This window comes from Bipolaris sorokiniana (genome assembly GCF_000338995.1).
Source record: "Bipolaris sorokiniana ND90Pr unplaced genomic scaffold COCSAscaffold_16, whole genome shotgun sequence".
Taxonomy (NCBI): Eukaryota; Fungi; Ascomycota; class Dothideomycetes; order Pleosporales; family Pleosporaceae; genus Bipolaris; species Bipolaris sorokiniana.
In genome coordinates, this window is record NW_006911910.1 from 972,625 (window position 1) to 987,124 (window position 14,500).

Below are 14,500 nucleotides of genomic sequence, written 5' to 3' on the forward strand. Positions count from 1 at the left end.
CCCCGCCACCCACCCCACCCCTTGACCCTGCCAGCGTTACAGTCTATGCATGAGCAAGGGTTACGTGATGTGTCAAAAAAGATAACTTTGTCTGCCTATGGAGCTCAGGGAGGGAGAAAGAGAGTGCGCAAGCGCACGCCCGTCGCAGATCGTTGCAGGCCGAAGAGAACCACCATGCAAAGCCGCTACCCATGCAAGACCGTGCTCGCGTAAAGGCAAAAAAAAAAAAGTAGGCACCGTCACGAAGTATTAGTCTTCGTCGGCAAGGTGTCTGTCCCCTTGCTAGACCACACAGCACACCCGCTACCTAAAACAGTGTGCTGCGATGTCGGGGCTCCCGACTGCCGCGCGCAAGGGTACTTGTTCGAACTAAATCAATCAATCAATCAATCAGACAAGAAGGCGCCCTTTCTTCTCAGAGTTAAACATGGGTATATGGGGAAGTGATGGGGGGAACTGGGGGGTGTGTGTGTGCCCGCTCCCCCCTCCCTACACAGTAACGTGCTTACTGTACATACCCTCGCACAAACCAACTTTACAGTCAAAAATGGCAAAAGGCTAGGATGTGTGTGCGCGTGGGTCGCGTAGGGTTAATAGGGACAGGAGAGAACACGAGACATGGGGGATTTGATCAGATAGAAGATAACGATAAGAAGCGGGTTTCAAAAACAGCTATTTTGCCTATACGAAAAGGAAAGAAAAAAATCGTTCTCTTTACATACTACTTTTCCCTAAATTTGGCTCACTTTTTACCCAATTTCCATTCCAACGTTTGCAAAAAGGTCCGTCGTTGGTTTTCCCACTTGTTGGAAGAAGAGAAATAGGGTAGTTTCCGCGTGGACCCGGGCCCAGGGTGGCCCGCTTTGCGTCGTCCGTTTCTGTCAGTCGACATATCACGACTTGGTCGTAGTTACATAGCTGGCCAAAAAAGAAAAAGACTTGACATTTTCGCAATTCGGGCGGTAAGTGGGTCCCGCTGGAAAGAGACCGGTGATGGTCAGAGCGAATAAGCAAAAGAGACAGAGAGAAAAGAGAAAGAGAAAGAGAAAGAGAATGATTGACCTGGGTGTGTGCCCCCCCCCACTTTTCCCTTCTCCCGTTCAGTGCTTTCTTCATTGGAAGAAGCCAGACATGCTTGTCTTGGAAACGTCATAGTAAGTAGGGCATGGTTATGGGGCCCGCGTATATGTGGGCGTGTGGGCATATTGATACGTAAGTGCTGCGTCGGGTATGACCCTCGAGACGGCAAGAGGCGCCGGTTCGGGCCTGCTCCTCGCCCTTGTTCTTCCCCCATCGCTTGCGGGGGGCGGACGATGCAGATGGACGGGGGGCTAGTGCTGGTCGCGGGTTGGCAAGCATACGATGTACGGTACTTTTGTTGTTATATGAGACCGTTTTATTAAGAACGGTTTTGTCAATATCTGTGTCCGCCGTTCGAGGTGCTAGGATGCCCCCGTTGGGGTAGTAAGGTGTGGTAGTAGCTTGTTCTTTTGAGCGACCCTCTTTTTGTGTAACTCTACTGTTAAAGCGTGATGGGGGTAGGTGCTATAAGCATAAGTGCTATAATAGGGCGCTCTTGACCGTTAGAATAGGTGGTACAGACAGGCATTAACCCTGGCCCCCTTGATCGTCGCCTTGCTCTCTGTACTACATATGTATGGACGGTCTCCACTGCTACCGGCCTTTTTCTGCTACCGGCCGTTACTCGTGCTGTGTTTCGAGTTTGTTGTAAGTGCGCCATTGGCAGAGAGTAATGGATACGATATTGTTTTGATGATATATCGCTTCATGACAGGTCGAGTAGATGTGATTGATTTGTCGTATGCAGGAGCCCTTGTAGATATTTCGGCTGCTGTCAGCCATGTCATGTATTGTTGACACATTGTTTGAGTTATATCTTTTACCTCAGCCCCGGGGCGGGTGATGGAAACGATTTCAAGTGCATTTACATACTGAGTAATTCCCCCGACAATCGGGGCGTGAGGGTGGTATATCTAGCATTTAAATTGGGCGTGAAAGAATACTACAGTGGCGGGGAATCGCTGGTATACGTAGTCGTCTACGCAAGTACCAAGACACAGTGTAGCATCACATGACCAAAACGCTCATTCATCCACATAGACAAATCACAAAAATACACACAGGCAAAAGTGTTCACTTTTTCTTCAATGGAAGAACTTGACTCATATTGACCTTGAACAGTTCGTCCTGAAAGAGAAAACCCCAGAGACAAAGACCAGCAAAACCTCTAATGCTCCCCTAACGAGGGCCAACCACACCACGGTAAACTATGCGAATCCCCAAACTCCCCCCTCCCCCAAAAGGAATCCCAAGTCCAACCTGTAAAAATCCGTTTAGATGTTGCAGCTTCCATCATCAATGCAGGCACCCCCTTCAGCACAGCAATCGCACGGCTCAAGATCTCCACCAGTACCGCATCCGAACGTGCAGATAGTACAAGCAGCAGACTGACCTCGCTTCTCCATGGCGGCGATCTCAGCAGTGAGATCAAAGGCGCGCTTCGAGTGGCTGAAGCCTACGGCACGGGCTTCGATGGGGGCCCGCGTGACGAGTGTTGCTGCGGAGGTGGAGATGGCGAAGAGGGTCGCGGCGAGGATAGTGGTGACTGCATAATGTTAGATGGGGAATATTGGGGGGAAGAAGGAGGGAGGGAAGCTTACACTGCATGGTGATGGTAGTGGAAGTTGATTGTTGATTGCGGTGGTAAAAGGTTTTGTTCTTGCTGTTGAATCGGTACTGAAGAGTTGCTGAAAGCTGTATTGATGATTGTAGTGAAGTTTGTTGTAGTGTGATATTCCTCAATCCACCGGCCGTCTTGCTTCCTTTCTATACCTGCCTCAAATTGCACTGAGAAGACTAGTTCACAGTGGTAGCATTGATGCTATACTCTTGTGCTTTGAGGGCACAGAGGCTGCTGTTACCTAGCGGTTTGACTGGCAGGGCGAGTCTGCCTCTATAGCGCCAGCGCGCGGTTGCGCAAAAGGCAGAAGCGTTGTCACGAGTATGCCTTGTCACGAGTGCTACTGTCTTGTCACGATACCTTGGCTTCCTAGCTTAGTCAATGCGTGGCTAAGCAACCTGTTCGACGTCCAAGTGTGCTGAGAATGTCATTAATGCTATTTGTCACATGTGGTGGAACAAAAGGGGTGGTTCAAACGTCGAATAGAGCAAATTGGCAGTGTATTTGCAAAAGCTTATCCTGTATCAAATGCGTTTATGCACTAAGTATTTTCTATACTACTGTTAGTGCAGTGACTACAATGGTTGTGCACCGTTTTTTATCGACTAAAAATGGAAATTGTTGTTTTAAATACTCATACGTGTTCCAGCAAATGTCACATGTGGCAGTGGCTATATGCACGACACCAGAACTGGGTGCGAATAGATCTTGTCGCAGGGCTGCCATTCCCGTAAGTTCGCTGTTTCGACTGGGATGACGTGATACAATCCAACGTGGTTCACGTCAAGGAGACTTGTGTCATCACTCACTATAGCACGATCAATAATCTCTTCTGCGATCAGGTAGAAAATTGCGATGTGTTGTTGTTGTTGTCCTATCTGATAAGTCACTTCGAACAGGACGTGTGCTAAAGTTTGAGCCTAAGGTTTGCGCATAACAATAATGTGTCGTCGACTAATGAGCGACACGTGCCCTCCTCACCATGGTTTACACTTAGCATTAATCGACTGCAAGTAATGCATGCACTCTCTATTGAGATCATTATAAGCAACGCTCGCTCCACATACAATAGAAATAAATAAGGAATCTTCCTCATTTCCAATCACCTTCCTGTCAGCAGCCTCGCTCGCAGACAGGCCATTACATCCCCCTCTCCATCCTGTACATTTATTCAGCATCTATGTACATCCCAAAAAGAAGCTCTTAAAGTGGTCAATTCACATTCGTGTGGCGGTTGCACGTCTTTCCAAAAACTGCAAGTCAAAACTTGATATCACCAATACAAAGGTGGAGGTCCACATCGAGACAGCAGTTGACATGCACAGGCAAATACATGGGCGACCGTTGATTTGGCAGTCATGAATGCTACTGACATAAGTAGAAATTATCACTTCCCCTAAAAGCATGTAAATTGCTACAATAATACCCGAGCATATTAGAAAGCCAACTTGAACGTATAATCGTATCAATCGAATGCCGCCCTGTATATCATGCTGATAACCTGTATCGTAATCTCATTTCTCGTGAAACCTGTGTACATAGACCGGCTATTGGGTATCTACCTCTTCTCGTTCGGGTAATATGCTGGCTGTCCCTCAAGCGACTCGCCAACACCAGTACGGTAGCTCGGTGGTGGTCCACCGAAGGAAACTTGCCCACCAGGTGTAGGAGTAGAGGACTGGTTGGGAGGGGCGACTGTGTTGGTGGTCGCGTACTGATACTGCGACTTCATGTCGTTGTCCACCACACCTCCATCACCGCCTCCTACCATGACGGTTTGTTCGTTGCCCTTCTTATCCTTGACCTTGCCGACGACCATACCCTTGGCAACAGACTTGATGATAGCCTTTCTGCTGACGCCGGTTACGTCAATATATACGAGGCCAACGTTCTTGACACCCCCGGCAAGATTACCGGTAATTTGTCCCGCCTCTGAGCCATACTTGTGTCCAACAGCAGCACTGGCAGCAGCACCACCGCTAGTGAGAATCTGCTTACCGGAATGCGAAATACCATCGGCAACAGTTGAAAAGGCGATTAAGCTCTTGTTCAGTAGACCGGGCTTGTAGTTTGAATTTGGTGTGCCGTCAGGGTTGACGCTCTTGGCGTGCGTCTTCTTATGTCCCGCCATGCCTGCTGCTGCGTTCTGGGCATACTTTGTGATTTGACCGACAGTCTTGGCCGAGTAGCCAGCAACACCAGTGGTGAAGGTGTTGATCTTGCGGGCGCGCTCATGGGTGGCGGGCTTGAAGACCATGGGCTTCTCGTTTGGCCTTGTTTTGTTTATAAAGTTCTCTGCACCAGACACCATGAGGTTGCTAAGGTAGCTAGAGCCTGTAACGACAAGTCGCGACGCTGCGGCGGCGTTTTGCACCAGGCCAGAGTCCTTGTATGCGGGATGGCGGGCCATTTCAAGGTAATCTTCGTCGAGGGGCCTGATGTCAATACGCTTGCCATCTGGAGATACCACAATCTCGACGGGATCTTTATCTGTGTTAGTATGAGTGAGGAACGCGCCGCAAACAACACTAAGCGACTTACTCTTGGACCCTTGCTCGATTGCTGGATCAGCATGGACTTGAGCACCCTCAGCTAGCTCGCCTACGATGCTGCCGTTTTCCTCATCTACCAACACAACCTCGCCCTGGCCACCAGAGCTTGCGTAGCCCTCTCCAGGCCTGTAGTTTTGAGGATTGTATGCCTTGACATCACCCTTGCCCTTCTCATGCGATGGCGCTTGCGCACGCTCGAGGAACGCTGTGCACTGTGCCAATATAGTCTCGAAGGTATCAATGTCTTCTTGTGTAACGGAATTGGAACCCTTGCCAATCGGCGGGAACTCAATGCGCGTGAAGGCATGGCTATCTGGACCCAGATCCCATCGCGGTATGAGGTAGCTTCGCGGCGGCTGGTGGTAAATCTGCGTCGTCGCAGGGAGAGGGAGGTCGAGCTCGGGAGGGAGATTAAGATGTAGGTAAAAGTCTTCTTCGTTCTGGCCGCGCGCGCTGTTGTCTGCAAAGGGCGAATTTGTGGGCACCATCAATAGTGACAGTGTTTGTGGCCCAGAGGGAGTCAGGGAAGTCTCCTCACCCTGCTGGATGTGGTAGGCCTTGATGCCTCCAATCGTATAGAGCAATCGAGGATCGCCATGGCCGCTCATGCTTGCGAGAGGAGTACTCTTGGGAGAATTCGGTGAGGGATGGTGTTGGGGGAGAGAAGGATATGGAGAAGCTGCAGGGCGGCTATTTCTAAGGGATCAGGTAAGAAAGAGGGGGTATCATCTATTTTGGGGCACGAGGACAGAATGACGGCCTTTTTATGGATTGCAAGCGGCAGGGAGTCGAGTGCCCAGCTTGCCGCAACTGGTGTTGCGGCGCCTCCTGGGCGGTTACGTCAAGAGGGTGGCGGCATAAAGGCCCAGAGCATCAGCGAATCACGCTTCCTGTGGCTGAGCTGCTGCGCCACTCTGTACTCTGCCCTCACCCGCGGCCACTCCGCATTCTCGTAATTCGTACGTGAATGCCAATATACCCACGCCTGTCTAGCCGTCTCCTTACAATTTCCCCAACGAAGTCGCCCCTTCACATGCAACACGTTTATCTGATTGTCACTGTAGTATCGGTTAGCTGACGTCTCTGGACGCGTCACACCCAGTCTCTCCCTTCCAACACTTTGTGGCGCAGCAAGTCATCGCGGCCCAAGTCCACGTCTAGCTTCTCCAACATCGTGCACATCATTCGTGCACATCTCCCATACAAGTATCATTAACACGCGCGACTTCTTTTGATTCGTTGTTTTGCTGGGACTTGGCCTGCTCGACGTCCCTGCAGCCGTCTTTTCAAGTTTCGAGTTCACAACCTTATCTACTTACACGTTTATGCTTTAGCATCCCTACCTCAAGCATCAATCAACGAAAGACCTAGCACGGGTCAAGGTGGGAACTCGTCATGTGTAAGGGTTGCCAAGCGTGGGTTTGAAAAGTGTTAGCCTACAACGCAGCGCCCAAGATTGCGTCGAATACAATACACAATAAGAGTTCGCTACCAAATGGGTAGGAGCACACTGCCCTTCGCTTGCTGCACAAAACCATGAATATCCTACCATGCATCTTCGACTTCACTCTTAGCGACAGTATGCATCAACAGCATCGTCAGACAGCGTATGACTCCCGCCCGCACACCTATACCCACTAGCCTGCTTGATCCACATGTAGCCAGCTGGACATGGTCCCAACATGCGCAGCTTGCTCTGCCTCTCCTTCTCCTGCTGCCGCTTCCTCTCAATTGCTGCCAGTTCTTCATCGCGACGTCTTCTCTCCAACTCAGCTGCGATGCGCGCTTGTTCCCTTGCACGCCGCTCCTTCTCATCAGCAGCAGCTTTTTCCGCGCGAATAAACTCCCTGATGCGTTCCTCCTCTTTACGCTTCTCCTCTTGCAGGCGACGAAACTCCTCTTCTTTCGCAACCATGGCTTGCTTATCGCGCTCAAGTTGTTCCCAGTCTTCGTCAGACACTCCTGGATCGCGCTTAGCCTTGAATATAGAATAAAGATCATCTTCGGCATCAGTGGCAGGCTCAGGTTTTATCTCCGCTGATTTCGGTACATCCTTTTGCGGTTCAGGTTCCTTCCCGGCAGATGAAGGCGCTGGAGGAGGCGCAGATGTAGAGTCTGTACCAACGTTCGGATCTGATGGACCTGGTGGACTGGCATCATGCGACTGTGGTTGGTACGTTGGTCGCGAATTCGGTTGTTTAGCAAAACGACTGGTGCCTGCGGCAGCATTGCGTTTAGAACGCTCAGCGAGCATTGCTTCCATCTCATCGACAACAATGCTTTCAGTTAAGATGAGACTGGTAATGGGGGGAACAGCTGTCGAAATCAGTCGCTGGAACATGCTTCTAGCAAGAGATTTCACATCGCGGGCGTTGCCCCACGACTCCAGGACCGACAATTTCCTAAAGAGCTCTAGCAAACGTTTTCTCAATTTCTCCGAAGGGGGATCGATGACAGAGATGTCGAGTGGCACTTTCTTTTTCCTCTGGAAGTCGCCGAGCACCTTGTTCAATAGCTCAAAGCAAGTAGCTGGCTCCAGATGCTTGAACACAACAGTTTCAGAGAAACGGCTGGTAAGGCCAGGATTCATACTCATCAGCCGGTCGATATCCTTGTCGTAGCCAGCCAGAATGACAATGAGCTTCCGCGCGAACCTTTCTTTGGTCAAACAGTCGACCAACTCGTCCATCGCTTCCGTTGCAAAATGGCCCTCAGCGAGCCGATAAGCCTCATCGATGAAGAGGATTTTACCCATGGCTTTTTCCATGAGCTTCTGCACCTTTGGTCCCGTGTGTCCAACATATTGCCCAACTAGATCAGTAGCAGAGCATTCCTCTACCTTGGCCTGGCTGAGGAATCCCATATCATAGAATACTTTCCCCATTTTTGCCGCTGTAGTTGTCTTACCCGTACCAGGCGGGCCTTTGAAAAGGAAGTTGAAGGGCAGCTGTTCACGAGGATCCATCCCGAGAGCTTTCATATTGGCGGCAGTAGTTTGATAGCCGTCAAACTGCTTGATGAGCTCCTCACACCCCACAACATCTTGGAAGAGTGCCTGTAGGTTAGTCGAGGCCCGTTCGCCCCGGTCAAAGTCAGGATCAAAATCGATGGCTTCAAACTTCCCGAATTGTTTCACCTTGCCCGCAGAGACATGCTTCTGGTGTAATGCCTTGGCACGGTCCAGAATAATATCAACTTCTCCCGCGTTTCCAAAGTTCGGACGATTGCGTGCGCGTTCTACAACATCCATAGCAACCTGAAAGATTATGTGTGAGTATATCGCAATTCTGCAGGTATTGACCCTTACCTTCTTGGCTTGATCTGTTGCATCAAACCCAATGTCCTTGAGCTTGAGATCAAAGATACGGCGTATGTCCGTTGCATTGAAGTCTTCAAAGACGAAAGCAGACTCAAGCGGAAAACGTCTTGCGAGCCCGGGGTTGACATCTCGGAACATGTCCTCCATCTGATCCTTGTATCCCAGTAAAAGTACACAGCGATCTTCGCCTGCGGTACTCTGGACTTCGGCGACGATCGTATCAATGACTGCAATTTTGAAGATATCTGGCTTCCCACCGCCGGCAAGCATGTAGGCTTCATCAATGATCAGAACCTTGCCAACAGTCGAAGCTAGAATAGCTTTTGTATTGGCTTCTGATCCGCCTATTACGTTGCCGACGAAATCTGCAGGGTTTTTGACCACGACTTCGCCACTGGACAAAAGCCCAATATCAGCTAGAATTTTACCGAAGAGTTTGGCTACGCTTGTTTTCCCTAAGTTTCGCAAAGTCAGTACTCATTCCGTACCACCCGTGCATAGAAAACTTCTACCTGTGCCTGGTGAGCCAATGAAGCAGCGATTCAAAGAATACTGGATGATCGGCTTCTCCTGCAACTCGAGGTGATAATTGGTCTGAATTCCGTCGAGTAGAGTGCGCACTGATTCTTTGACAGAACCCAAGCCGATGAGTGTTTGGAGTTTCTCCCATGCGGCGTTGTTCTTGAGCACTGAGGAAGGCTCTGGACCGATCAAATCTTCTTTGGTCAACAGGTTGTCATCCGGCATCTTACCAGCTCTTCGCTGCTTGTGAAGACGCTTTGCCTGGCGTTCTGTGATCTGTGAAATCTTGTTCTGCACCTCGCGCGCGTTACCAAAGCCATCGCGACCGCGACCACGACCGATCCGTCGGGCCACAATACGAGCGTAGAGACCATCCATACCATCCTCTATCTTCATGCTTCCGCGATACTTCTTCTGGATGTACTGGCAGAAGATCTGCTGCAACTCCCGATCCTCGTAATCCTGGAACTCCATCCGGAGTGGTATGCGGCTTGGGATACCAGGGTTGTGGGAGAAAAATGCTTCCATCTGCTTGTGGTAGCCTGCCAGCACGAAAACGACTTTGCCAGTAAGGTTTTCAATTTCTGCAAGCAGGTAATCCAATACTGCTTTCCCCCCAGGACTGTTTCCAGAAACCAGCTGGTATGCTTCATCGATGAAGAAAACACCTCCATTGTTCTTGAGTATTGTCTCTATGTGGGTTTTACACGCCGAGACGCCATCGTTTGCGAGAGCTGATCCAGAACTCTCAATAAAGTGATCTCCGGGAAGGGCACCAACTTCAACCAGGAACTGGGCATAGTAACGAGCTACTGTTGTTTTACCTTCGATGAGTTAGCAACCAGTCTTGTACACACATGTCCGCCATACCAGTTCCAGGGTTACCAAGCAAAGCTGCACCAAATCTTTCTCCATTTAGTGATACATTTTGGCGTACTACTGTGTCGACTTTTGCTTTGATTGCGAGGAACTGCTGTTTGACGGATTCCAGCCCTAATGGAGGTTAGCGTATGTGCATTGCAAAGATAGAGAAGCGCACCTATCATAGGTATTAGGGAGTCCAGTGCCTTATTCTCGGCACCTTGAAACTTCTTCTGCCACTCCCAATCGTCTCTTGCTTCACTCTTGTTCCAGTCGGGCTGGCTTTTGTTTTGGTCCGAAGTAGGGGAATTGTTGCCGGCTGTAGCACTATCTGCTCGGGTCTTTGTCGCCTTGGGAGCTGCAGGGTCACAGTCTGGTGTTTTCGTTTTGCTCGATGAACTTGCTGAGGAGCTGGGCGATGAATTTGACGGGGCTGCTTGTTGTCTAGGACGTTTAATCTTCTCTTGCAGATTGCGAAGATCTTGCTCCTTTTGTCTCAATGTTTGCTGGCGATCCTGCTCATCGGCTTGCTCTCTCATGGTACGCTTTTTATGCTCGATCTCTTCTTCAATTTCTGCTAAACGTGTAGCGTATGCCTGCTGTTTCGCCTGACGTTCCTTGTCCAATTCGTGGTTTCGTTGGCGTTTCTTTTCCTGCGCCCGCACCTCCGCCTCGCATTTTCGACAATGCGCCGAAGCCTTTTCATGACATTTCCTTGTGACTTTGTGATTGTTGGAGCATGTTGACGAGATTATAGCCTTGCAATCCATCTTTGAATGATCCTGCAACTGGTGGCATTTGTTTGGACATGCATGAACATCGCATTTGAGAAGTTTGCCGCTGGTCTTATTAGCTTTGGTCAACATATCTGGAAATTGTACATACCATGGCTCGGAACAGCCTCCATCTGGACAAAACAAATCAAAATGCTCTTTCTTAGTTAAGAGCTCGGTTTTATCTGGGTGTTGTTCGCATTTGACAGGAAAGCCGTCGTAGACATGACCATCTCGCTTCAGCTGATTCATGAGTGGAACCCATACCTCCTTGCCTTTGCGACTGTTCATGAAAGTTTCTGGATTTCCAATAACTAAGAGAGCATTGCGTGCTCGTGATAGCAACACATTCACACGCTGAGGGGACGACATGAAGCCGATATCTCCAATCTCGTTGCTCCTTGTGAGACAGGCGATAACTATATCGCTCTCCTCGCCTTGGTAGTTGTCTGAAGTAATGTTAGAGCATGTTGAGAGCGGAATGCGGTTACTCACCAATCGTCGATATGCGAAGCTTGCGTTTAGTTATGTTTGCACTAGCCGGTGTTATCAGACCTGCTTGTAGCAACTCGTATGAGTCCAGATCATTCAATATAGGATCGTTGTCCTGGGACAGTGTATTCAAAAGCAAATACAGCTGACCGAGATAGGGAGTCAGTATTACAATCTCCCCTGTGCCGTAGCCTTGCTGTCCGAGGTATCGCACGCATTTGAGAACCATTTCAGCCTCGTATATGTTCTCCTTGCTGGATTTGGCCTCACCATCACGCCGGTCAGCGATCTGTACTGCGTTGAGTTCCGGGTGCGAGTGAGATACAAAAATCACGTTATCTTGGAAACCGCGCAGTGCTGGCCGACCTTTGGTTTTCTCGGCGTCTTCTAGTTCTGGATAGGTGAGTGACCTGACGAGTGAGGATATTTCCGGACGCATGCGGTGCTGTTTGATGAGCGTAGTATGTGGAACGTCACTAAGTACCAACCGTTCAAACAAAGAGACGTTCAGATCGAAGCCTTCCCCCTTTTCTACAGTCAGCTCGTAATTGTTTACCTTAGGTCGAAGTTGTTTGTGATCGCCGATTAAGATGAGTTGTTTAGTAGATGGTGACATTGCTGTCAGCACATGGCTCTCGAGTATTTCTCCAGCTTCTTCTACCAAGATGATACCAGGTGCCGCTTTTCGGATCTCGTCCGTGTACATAGCAGCGGCCGTGGTAGTGCATCCGATAACCCGCTTGTTATTGAGCACATGAAAATCCTTCTGGCGATATAGACTGTCAATCTCAGCGCGACATGTGTTGTATTTGTCAACCAGATTGGAGATTTCGGCAAGCTGCTCTTCCAGTATTGCTTTGCGCCACTTCATCTGACGGTTTATCCGTGATTGTAACGAGGTTTGCCAGATATGAGGATATTGTTGCACTGCGTCGCCAGCAAATACGCCGGCATCTTCGCCTCCAAGCCATCTTTTCACCAAATAGTATTCGTCAACCTGCCTGTTGTTCCTGCCCACGACTATCATGCCGTCATTGCTGTCTGGGACAATGAATGCATCGAAATACTCTGAATCCTCTGAAAACTCCAGGTACTCGAGTATGACTTTGTGATCAAGTTGCACCGAAGCAAACGCCGCTACTCTTTGGTGAAGAGAAGCGTAATATGAATCTTCCTTGGCTCTCTGTTCTTGGATGCTATGCCATGTTTGACTGCTCATTTTGTAATTATTTGGCTGTTCCCTGATGGTCAATGCTCGAGTGGCAGCAGTAGACTTGGAGCCAAGTCGTACAATTGACTGAGACGGTACGCCGGCTTTCTGTATGTCCTCAAGGAACTGGTCAAGGGCATGGTTGGTGTAAGTAAGAACGAGTGTGGTCTCTCTGGTATGGTCGTGCAAGATTTTGGCGATGAGCGCACCAATGAAGCTTTTACCGGTACCAGGAGGACCTTGGATAAGACTTACTCTTTTCATGAGACCAGCCAACAACGACTCTGCTTGAGCTTGATCCAAATTGATAGGATGTGTGCTGTCGACAATGTCCTGTAGATCTTGGTCCCAGTTCCTTCGAATTCTGTCGATGATATAGGTAGGTTGGATACCTGAGACTGCCTCAGCAGAATCTGGCGTGAGATTGAGTAGCTGATCGTCTAGCGGTAGTTCGTTGAGAGATTGGAGGCATTTCAAGATTGGCTCGTACGAAAACACAGCAGTATCAACTTGCACAAAGGAAAGATCTTGGGCGATCTTGCACGCCATCAAGACCTTGCCAAAGGAGCTAGCGTCGATGATCCGGAGTACAACTACAGCGGGATCCTGAGCAAGAAGGTCCTCATCGCGGTCTACGTATGCAAAAGCGATGAGTTGCTCTTTGCTCACAAGACAACCAAGAGATTGATGCTTCAAGATGTTTTTGTTTTTAGCGAGCTCCTTCTTACGATCGGCCACGTGCTTGAGGCTGCGTAGTTGAGGGATGCCCTTGGGACAACGAAGCTTCAACGAGCAGGGCTTTCGTTTCCTATCCGGACCACAGTCAATACCAGCGTATTGCAGATTTTCGAGCACCACTTTGCGTCGCCCCTTCTTCTTGCCAATGGCAATCTGGAAGTCGCTGCGCAATTCACCTAGAAGATCCTCACGAAGCAGGCGAAATTGATTGTCGAGATGCATCAGGCTGCGGCCTTCTGGAGCAGCCGAAGCAACAACATCTGCGCGCCTGTAAAACGGCTGCGCACCTGACACAAATTCATCTGGTGTTGGCAATAGCTTGATCTTGCGATAGTCCGCTTTGTCGTTGTCGTGCCTGCCACCGGGGCCATCGACAGAATCATCTGATGTGCTTTCTAGGATGTGCTTGATTTTTTGGCCCAAATTGCGGATGTCTAGAGACTCTGCACCGATGAGCGACTTATCGCTGGTGACTTTTTCAGCGATGGGTCGCACATCTGGTATGTCAGTCGAGCGACTGGATAACAGCTCAAGCAACAGCCACGCAAAGGCGCGCGTGCCGTCTACGGAGAGAAGCTCTGTGGCATGTGCCTGCACAAGCGTATTCCAGAATGTGGGAGGTTGCACAATAGCCTCCAGAACGCGCCCAAGGAATTGACCGCCGTAAAGTTGTTTGACGGATGATTGGGAGAGATGTAGAAGGACGGAAGAGGCCAAGCCGTTCAGGAAAGCGCCATCACCTGAGAAACGGAACGCCTTCGCAACCGCGCCCAAGCCGCCAGGAGCTGCGACCAAACACTCCACGCACTTGGACGCATCCTCCTGGGCACACAGCGCTTCCAGGAATCGGCTGCCATCAGCTGCCGTCTTGAGTTCGCGATGACCATGGATGACGGCGTTGAAGAGTTTCGTCAGCCCCGCAGCTCGCTTTGCTGCAGCCGTTTGGTCCGCCATGTGTGTCAGAGGCTAATGTCTTGCAGATAGATAGTTTTGTTTCAAAGAGGTTTAAAGTTGTGGATTTTCTCCATGTATTTTCTGAAGATTTTTGGTTCTTTTGAACTACTCAAGGCATAATGGGTGGCTTGGTAGCACAAGGACCAGCGCATACGAGGCGCTTCTCTGATAGCAGGCTGTGCAAACGATTGGAAGACAAACCCCGCCCTCTACAATGCGGCAAAGCAATTCGATACGTTGGCCTACATGACATGGTGGAAACTAGACGGATCAACGCCTATCAGCTGTGCGCTGTGCCATCCCTTTGTGTATGTTGAGCAAACCACGCCACAAGTGCCTCAGCCTTGTCCAGGCAGCATGCACTGATTAAGAGCAGCT

At 49.8% G+C, this 14,500-nt stretch overlaps 4 protein-coding genes across 4 annotated transcripts; all 4 read right to left on the minus strand.

The window, feature by feature from the left end:
* Positions 1–580: 580 nt before the first annotated feature.
* COCSADRAFT_254555 (uncharacterized protein) lies at positions 581–1,317 on the minus strand. The gene has a single exon (XM_007706593.1). It carries the CDS (start codon positions 1,114–1,116, stop codon positions 715–717), a length of 402 nt encoding a protein of 133 aa, XP_007704783.1. The 5' UTR covers positions 1,117–1,317; the 3' UTR covers positions 581–714.
* A 1,037-nt stretch (positions 1,318–2,354) lies between these two features.
* Positions 2,355–2,688, minus strand: COCSADRAFT_164680 (uncharacterized protein; the record flags this gene model as incomplete). The annotated part of the gene is made up of 2 exons (XM_007706594.1): positions 2,355–2,626; positions 2,682–2,688. The coding sequence occupies 2 exons, from the start codon at positions 2,686–2,688 to the stop codon at positions 2,355–2,357; spliced, it is 279 nt and encodes a 92-aa protein (XP_007704784.1).
* Positions 2,689–3,991: 1,303 nt separating this feature from the next.
* On the minus strand, positions 3,992–6,079 carry COCSADRAFT_203541 (uncharacterized protein). The gene is made up of 2 exons (XM_007706595.1): positions 5,243–6,079; positions 3,992–5,185 (listed from the first exon to the last, which is right to left on the minus strand). The coding sequence occupies exons 1-2, from the start codon at positions 5,859–5,861 to the stop codon at positions 4,260–4,262; spliced, it is 1,545 nt and encodes a 514-aa protein (XP_007704785.1). The 5' UTR covers positions 5,862–6,079; the 3' UTR covers positions 3,992–4,259.
* Positions 6,080–6,641: 562 nt separating this feature from the next.
* On the minus strand, positions 6,642–14,122 carry COCSADRAFT_152459 (uncharacterized protein; the record flags this gene model as incomplete). The annotated part of the gene is made up of 7 exons (XM_007706596.1): positions 6,642–8,509; positions 8,561–9,027; positions 9,085–9,918; positions 9,965–10,087; positions 10,134–10,795; positions 10,841–11,177; positions 11,224–14,122. 7 exons carry the CDS (start codon positions 14,120–14,122, stop codon positions 6,824–6,826), a joined length of 7,008 nt encoding a protein of 2,335 aa, XP_007704786.1. The 3' UTR covers positions 6,642–6,823.
* Positions 14,123–14,500: the final 378 nt, after the last annotated feature.